The sequence below is a fragment of the Anopheles gambiae genome, chromosome 2, assembly GCF_943734735.2.
Source record: "Anopheles gambiae chromosome 2, idAnoGambNW_F1_1, whole genome shotgun sequence".
In the NCBI taxonomy this organism is placed as follows: Eukaryota; Metazoa; Arthropoda; class Insecta; order Diptera; family Culicidae; genus Anopheles; species Anopheles gambiae.
Window position 1 is genome coordinate 68,031,729 of NC_064601.1, and position 8,894 is coordinate 68,040,622.

General features: G+C 39.8%; 1 protein-coding gene across 3 annotated transcripts; it reads left to right on the forward strand.

The window, feature by feature from the left end:
- The first annotated feature begins 832 nt into the window (after positions 1–832).
- LOC133391690 (uncharacterized) lies at positions 833–6,237 on the forward strand. Of its 3 annotated transcripts, none has more exons than XM_061647378.1 (4): positions 833–1,222; positions 2,566–3,246; positions 5,076–5,207; positions 5,263–6,237. In XM_061647378.1, exons 1-4 carry the CDS (start codon positions 1,183–1,185, stop codon positions 5,499–5,501), a joined length of 1,092 nt encoding a protein of 363 aa, XP_061503362.1. In that variant the 5' UTR covers positions 833–1,182; the 3' UTR covers positions 5,502–6,237. The 3 variants fall into 3 exon arrangements, with proteins under 3 accessions (XP_061503362.1, XP_061503365.1, XP_061503363.1); XM_061647381.1 differs by having other exon boundaries at positions 5,279–6,237; XM_061647379.1 differs by having other exon boundaries at positions 2,566–3,234.
- The last annotated feature ends 2,657 nt before the right edge of the window (positions 6,238–8,894 follow it).

Sequence of the window (8,894 nt, forward strand, 5' to 3'; positions counted from 1 at the left end):
GCTATTGATTATCTAGCAAATAAACATATTGTAGTATATTTTAGTTAGGTTATATCTTTAATCTCATTGCATAGGTCTTGCTAGTTCAGATAATTTTCTCTCCTTTTACTCATTTTTTTTACCCCTCTCCCGTCGTAACTAGCAGCTAATTTTAACGCAATAACGCCGCATCGATTTCATATGTCCCTCGAGAACGTTTAAATGTCTCGCCATATCGTCACTGTTTACAGTGCACCAATGTTAATGCCACAGCTCAATCCTATGTACGCTTAAAGTGTACGCGGACCCTTGTGCCGGGGATGTAATGTTATGAGTTGAAATTTACTGCATAAACGCAGTACGAATTTGTAAAAAAAAACTCCCTCCGATATGTATCATTTCGGTAAGAGTCACGAGAGTGACGAGATGACAAACCGTTCACAGTGCATTAATTTTTCACAAGTAAAAACGAAACTCATCATACCGCCTCCACAGCAAAAGGCCCGATACCCGTTAATGTTATCTGAGCAGTGCTGTTAAGTTAGTGTTAGATGTCATTCACAGTTGCGCTGTAGTTAAAATAAGACGAAAGAAAAGTTTGGAACACCGTTCGATTAGGCTTCGAAGTTTGGCTATCAATTAGCAAAGGACAGTTGGACAGACGGATACACACCGACTTCCGGTAGCGCACAATTCATTCATTCCACCTCGACTCGATGTCGAGCGAATTTCGAACGATCCGCAACATTACCAACACGCATGTTCCACGATGTTCATCGCTTCTCACCACATAAAACTCACTTAAACGCTAGTTAGCTCACTGCTAGTTCACGGTGCGAGCGAGTGTATATAAAAATGAACGCACCGGCGGTACCATGGTTCAGTGTCCCGAACCGGAAGCAACAGGTCGCATCCGGTCGCATTGTGGAGCACAGTTCGTTAAGGAGATCCTTTAAAAGGACAACAAGGTGTGATCGTTGGTTGTTTGTGTGCAATAGATAAGCTTCTTGGTGTGATTATGTTTCCATAAAAGTTCCAAGCAAAGTGTAGTGGACATCATTTGTCTGTGTCTGTGTGGTTGTATGTGGCAGGCTCCTCTATCCTTTTAACCCTGAGCCACAAGGTGTGTTTGCACGAGGGCGTGCAGAAAGTGAAACATTTATTGCAGAGGTGTTTGGCGAAAGCGCATTAGTGATCGTAACAATGTGGCACCTGTGGATTGTTTTATTAGTATTTACTACGGGTAATTATCACATAAAGTTTTACTGTCATGCTTTTGGATGGAGCGTTCCAACTAGTAATTGTACTCTTACAAGACAAGACATTTTGTTTTGGCAACGGTTTACTATTTATGTGATTTTTATTTCATCGTTTACCTACAGATATTCGGTTGGTTGGGTTGTTTTATTTGACTCCTCCAATTATAACTATAATTTTATTTTGTGCCGTAGTATATAACACAATAATGACAGCAACAAGTACAAACATTGCTGAATTCAGTCATTTTATGTTATTTAAATGCAGGGACGGTCTCGTAGTATAGTATTCAACTCGCATTAATGCCTGTCATGGGTTCAAGACTCATATGAACCGTCCTTCCATTGTATTAGTGCTGTGTGGTACTAATAAATCCCGAAAGCCAAATAGAAGCTGTACTTAAAATATAGCACTACTGATAACAATTTATTTTGGTTCATTCAAAGACCAGTTCGAGCACCAAAATGGTGCAGTGTTCAAAATTTCATAATTTTTCAGTAGTATCATATCAAGCACGAAATTAAAATGCAACGTAAAAAACTGCTAACTGTGCAACGTATTATTTGCATATATGCTGTGTATTGTGTGTTATGTGTAAAATATGTTAATATTCCATTAAAATCAATTGGGGTTTCTTTTCAAATTCGGCTTTAAAATTTAGGAGCTTCAATTATAATTCATTATCTAGTGATACAACCACCAATTGAAAGTCAATGACCGTAAAACGGCATAAGAACCTAACTCACACGGTACACACAATTTAAGAAGTGATAATAAGTTGTAATGCAAAGCACGTACTTTTGAGCCAGAGGTGAAAGAAGACGGTTATGGCGGGTGGGTGTAGTATTATTAGCAGACCATTGGTAACATTCACTCCAGTACTGGGACAAATAAAATTGTGCTAGCTGAAGATAAAGAATGACAAATTACTTTTTTGGCAATTATTTTCCTGCAAAACGATTTCGACACACAGCCGAAAAAAACGGACCAATACTTCTTCGGGGATCGAATATAATGTCTGTAATGTCTGTAAGGGATTTTAGCATTCGGGTGTTGTTTGTACTGCTTTATCTGTTTCATATAAACATGTTCAAACAATGTTTAATGTTCCCACCAAATTGATCTTTTTATGCGTTAATTTATCTAAATTATATCGTTATCCTATAACTAATATGTTCTGATTTTTTAACTTATATTCTTGAAAATAATTCACATAAATTCATGCTTCGATGCTACAAAAAATGGTGAAATTATAACGGACGCATTTGATCGATCGAAAGATCATTGTATAACTTATATAAAATGTTACTAATTAACTATCTTAATTAGATTGTTCATTTTCAGACTGTACAGTGTATGGCAACGTAAACGAAAGCCCCGACGACACAGGCCATGCATCAGCGTCAAGATCCTTACCGACCCAGCCAATGGATTTCGTAGACACCGGTACCGCAGGATTGGGCCGAGAGCGTATCAGTGATGCGGGACGCAAAGACCTCGATCTGTTCAGTCAGCTGAAACATATGCAACCAATTCCCCGCAGTGGGGGCCACCGATCAGTACCAGTGACCGCTTCCGAGTCCGAAATGGCTGGCGTAAGAAGATCACTAGCAACGGTCCTTCAACTGTTGCTTCCGTACGGTAGGCTGCAACATCGACCACATCTGTCAGCGGATGATGCGATCGGTTCCTACGAAGAGGAAGCACTGTTCGGTGAACCTTTGGTTCCCGATGGGCCAGACACGGCGAACTATATGCTTCACGGCAAACTGGTTGAGATAGGCCCAAGACAGCGCACTGCTTTTGGTAGTTCTACCGACGGGGAGATGCGTAATGCCGGAACGGTAGATGAATCCTTCGGAACCGTAGGTCAAAAGCGGGCCGCTGCTCTTCGTTCTACCATGGCACGTCGTTCCCATATTATGCCCACTGGCACGCAGGGTGGAGGGGGCGGTGCGGCGGCGGAGGAGGGCAGCTTTATGCCTTCCATCAGTGTTGGTGAGTTTTACGGTACGGTAACAATGAAAGGATTTTTTCCCATCTCAATACCCTATTTGGTACGGCACAGATGGCTGCAAATGGCAATGGCACGCTTACGAATGCTCAACTTTATATTCTGCAGTGCTTTCGGAGCTTTATTGTATTTAACTAAACAAAAATCATGCAAATTGTGCTTCATAATTAGTGATCAGAAACTTTAAGTATAATAATTGTGATTATATGTTATGCTAAGATTTTTGTTAACTAGTTTTTTTTTAAATCACTTGTTATTTTTCTTCTTAGTTTTTCACTGTTCAAAGAACATACCATGTTGCTTTCGACTTGTAAACAAAACCTATTTAAAACAAACCAAACATACTTCAATTACTGCTTTTTTTCATTACTTACAATCAGTCAGTAAGCTACTGTTCACTATATTAGTCTTTTTGGTACATTACAAGTAATATGATTTGTTCACCTGCAGGTTTCTTACTTACCATAAGTAATGAGGAAAAATGCAGCATTTTGATTATTTCCTATTGTTGTAGCTATAGACTGAGAAAAACTAGTGGCTAAAAGCAATGCTAAATTAGGCTAAATTTTAACAATCGTTTTTGCATGTCCTTCACATTTTGTTTTAATTTTTGGGCTTTCAGTGTTACCAAGTACACCAATTATTGCTTATCTTACACTTAATTATGTTTATGTACATTTATTACACATTTCAGCATGTATTGCACAATTCTCATGTAATTATATTAAATATTTCCTAATGTATTTATTTACATATAAATCCTACAAATCAAGGCTATTCAACACCCTTCTGATTCGTCCGTTGCCCACAGCTCCACAGTACTAATGAAATATCACATGATCAAGCTCACCGATCAACTAGTTGCCAAAATTAATCAGTGCACCCTAACAGGGCAACAACAAAAAAACAGTCTGCATTTGTTTTAAACTATTTTAATTGGCCACGTAGAGATGGTAGCAGTCTTCGGTTATACCTCTCGTGCGTAGTCATCCTGCGCTAGCATCACCTGCTTTCCACGCTCACCTCATTTGCATTTGTTTACCGTGCTTACATCACGCCAATTGATTAGTAGCAAAAATTGATTGATTGATCACCATGCCTGCCGGGAGGGAGGGATTGGTAGTGAACGGGCTTGATTATTGGAACCATTATTCATTGACGCGACCGTGGTGTGCGTTTAGCGCCCGTGGATAGCAGAACCGGCCGGTGCATGTATCATACAACCATAAATAGTCATTTTAATTGCCATATCCCAGCGTCCTTTGGCGGGTAGTACTCTAACCGCTCGGCCGTTTTGTGAGACGACATAAAATTTATCATCGTCATCGGGCTTGGTCTAATAATGGTGGGTGGTGGTTTGCGCCGAGGATGCTCCACCGTCAGTGCGAAGTGTGTAGATATTCGTACACACAGGAGCATACCTGTTCCCATGGGCTACCGGTGTGACTGATAGTTAATTCGTTTACTTGCGCCAGTGGTGATTTAATTCATCTGCTCGATGTTTCACACTCACATCTACTGTGGTTGAACGCGACTCCTTTCGTTCCCATCACTGTCAGTCGTCAGGTGATGAATTATGCTCCATGGAACATCCTTCCTGCCCTCTCTCTCTTTCTTCCAACAGCTGTGTTACTATTCACGTGTGCTCTAATCTGGCTAGCGATCGGTTGCATGATGTTACTGTTTCGCGGTGTACTGTACTGTACTGTGTGGGATGTTTAGATGTGTCGTGTGATCTAATATCGTTAATTGGCTTGTGCGCAAAACGCGTTTCGCCGGGAAGATGTAATTTTCCTTACCCCCCACATCCCCCATTCATTTCCAGGCGCGCTGACAAACCTGGGCGATTTCTTCCAGAACCTTAAGCACAATCTGGAATCGCTCGAGTCGAAGAACTTGAACAACGATCAGGTGAAGCTGCTGGAGGGTCAAAACATGATCAGCAATCTACGCAAAGGTACAACCACCCGCCCGCGGGGTTGAAAGCTCCAATGACTCCAAGTTTTCTGAAGGGTTCTTCTATTCCAGAGTTTGTCGAGGACTATCCCAAGCCGGCGGGCAGTGCCGCTTTCCTGCACGCCATCCGGAACTATCGGCCCTCGCACCGGATTCGAGCGCTGGTTTCCACCGTGCCGGAGCTGTACCGTGGGACCAACTTTCACGATCCCGTGTACATGCTTGCCGGACTCGGAAAATGAGCTACCCGCCAACCATCCGACCGCCCCACTCGGTCCTGCTGGCGTCTTGCTAGGTAAATCGGAGGCAACAGCGCCTAAACGCTCGCCGCACCATCCTGGATTGATGGACGCTTGTTTGTCGCCTCCCGCCTTCCCTGGACCGGCACGGATACGGCGGTGGTGTGCTGGACATTCGAAACATCAACATAAAGGCCATTCTTCTTCCCCATTGTGCACGCTACCCTCGTATGGATCACAATCTCGGTTCCATTTGTTGCCCTGCTCGTGTACTGATTGTAAATAAGCGCCAATTTGTTGCTAGCTGTAGAAACTATTTCCACCGTAACCACTTCCTCTAACAGCAAAAAAAAAAATAAACGGAAGATCTAATACACCCTGAAATACTATAAACAGTACTACAGGCAAACATATTAAACTATGAATGCAAATACCAACCATACTTATTATAATAAACATAAGAACAGTGTACCGATCATTGGGCATAGATCGAACAACAAAGCACCAAAATTGCTTGGTACAAAATTAAGAAAACCATTTTACGATTGTCAACGTAGTTGGCATAAAAAAAAGAAACGAAAGAAATTGAAAAATGCGAAAAACTCCCCCGGCAGCCATTCGGTGGGAGGCAAACCTGAAACTATGAAACGTAGCTCGATCAAAATATAAGAAGAACAAACAACACAACACAAAAACATAACGTATGTTACGCACTGAAAATGAGTTTTCATTATTACATGTCAATAAATTCTACCAACCGTTGTTTCGCTTTTGATGTGTGGAATAAATTAATGATCTGTCACGTTTCTGTTCTGTTTTGGCGTGTTTATTGTTTGTTTTCTTCTCTGTAGGCCGTCCTTCAATTTAAACTGTCGCGCCGGGTTGGATTGATTCTACGTTTAAATGTTTTTGCTCTTGTGAGATTGTTGTTGGCGTTGGTGGTTCACTCACAAAATATCACATTACACTATAACAAAAGAAAGAAAAATGGAAAGAAAAATGTAAGCTTTATTATGAATACATTCCGTTATTTTTACAGAAAGTTTACATAAAGTTGTATTATTAAAGCGGACGGTTCAACAGCTAGACCCATGTTTGCATCAAACCGTAGAGTAAATGGATCGCCTCTAGGCATATCATGCAAAACACGAATCAATTCGAATAAGTCTGAATATTTTAATCATTTTAATTATAAACTTAATTCTAAATTATATAAATGGTTCATGTAAACAATTGTCAATAGATTATTTAACTATTTAAATTCGCGGGTCTCGTGATACAGTCGTCAACTTGTACGACTTAACAACATACCCGTCATGGGTACAAGCCCCCGATGGACCGTGCTCCCATACGAAGGACTGACTATCCTGCTATGGGGTAATTCTTAAATCAATGAATGCTTAGCCCACTAGTGGCACAGGCATGCCTTGACCGACAACGATTGTTGTGCCAAAAGAAGAAAAAGATAATGACAAATAGATTCAATACAGTTAAACGTGGATACGTGAAAAGCTCTATTGGAAAATAACGAATAAAATACGCTTACATTATTCGCTCATTGGGGGTTGGGCTCTTTTTTTTGTTTTTGTTTTAAACTACAAACAAATGTAGTGACTTCAAAATTAAATGGTTATCTTTAATTTTTATACGTAGTATAATGCAACAACAACAAAAACAGAGAGAATAGAAGTTTCTATGTTTATTTCCCCCGCGTTATCTTGTGTTGACATTATGAATATATCCATCATTTCAAATGATTAAAATAATTATCTCCCTATGATTCAACAGTTCGAAATTAAATGTGTAATTAAATATATTAAATGGAGAATTGTATTTGTTGTTAACAACTCAATAAAAGCGAATTACTGACTTATCTAAACTAGGGGATGGCAATATATGGCAATCCGCTGTTATATTTTTGAGTAAAAGGATAAAAGCCATTCTCTACACAAAAAAAAATCTATTTAAGGGGAAACACGTATTAACTTTTGTTACTTACTGACGAATTCTTCTTATTTAGCTTAATAGTAGTTGTTTGCTCTTTCCTACCTAGACGGCGACTCTTTTGGCGGCTCTTCACTAAAATTTTTAAAGGTTTGCATCTAAATGTGCCAAACACTAGTCTAAGCCTACCTTAGCCACTTAGCCTTAGCGTGTACCCATGGTAGGATAGTCACTTCGTATGGAAGGCTCGGTCCACACGTGGCTTGAATTCATGACGGACATATTGTTAGTCTTGTCAGTTGATGACTGTATCATGGGGCCGGCTCATTATGGTTAAATGGATAACTTTATTTTTACGTTGAAGTTTTCAAAAAACTGTTGCCAGAAATGGTTCGGAATGGATCACAGAGTGAAACATGAATTACATGAGAGAAACAGATCCACAATTTGTTGCTAGCTGTAGAAACTATCCACCGTAACCACTTCCTCTAACAGCAAAAAAACGGTTGATGAATTACAACAGAGAAACAGATCCTGAAAACATGAATTACATGAGAGAAACAGATCCTGGTTCCTTCTCGGAATAATATCTTGGAATCTTGAAATAAGTTTAATGAAAGGAACGATATTAGATGGGGTTTCAAGATCTGTATGAGGGATCGGTATGGTTTCAGTACCATTTCAAAGGTCAATATGGTTTCGAAGATTAGTATGAAGTGGAACTAGTGTGATTTTGGTTCCAAATCCGGTTTTGAGAACAGTTCCATGAACGATATGTGTTGTTAATACAGTGAACCCTCTCTTATTTGAGAGGCGATGGGACTGTCGAATAAGAGGGTTTTTCAAATTACAGAGGTGGAAAGTGAATGAAAGGTCCGTCCAAACAAGAAAGAGACAGAACATTTAGTATGCAGCCTTAACTGTTGATATAGGAAACTGCGAACAGGATTGCCAATTTGAGCATACATCATTCAATAACCATGGCAACACCATACACAAATAAGAGGGACACAGATTTCAGAGGTTTTCCAAATTAGAGGAAAAAAATGTACTGGAAATCAAGGGACTGTGCAAAATGTTCAAAAAAGAGAGGTTTTTCAAATTGGAGAGGTGTCAAATAAGAGAGGGTTCACTGTAATTTTCTCTTGACGTGCCCCAGGGATTTGAGAGGCAGTTGAGAGTTGCGTTGTCTTAAACAACCCTTTGCTTAAGTTATTATACAACCTATTAATTATGTTACAATATGTAACACATGAACTACTTATTTACTTATTTAGGCGCTATAACTGCTTTTTATGGTTATGTTCATTCATTCGTTTCCCAAAACATTTACTCGGCGTTATCGGTGATCTACCATAACAGACCGTAACGGATTCTAGGACATTACCTCAATTTGAGGTGTCTCAGAGGTGGATTGGAAGTATACAATGTACGATGCAGGTTATTTGAGGTGGCAAAAAGCATTTTGTACAAAATTCTATAATTTTTTTTTTGCAAGTTTTTTT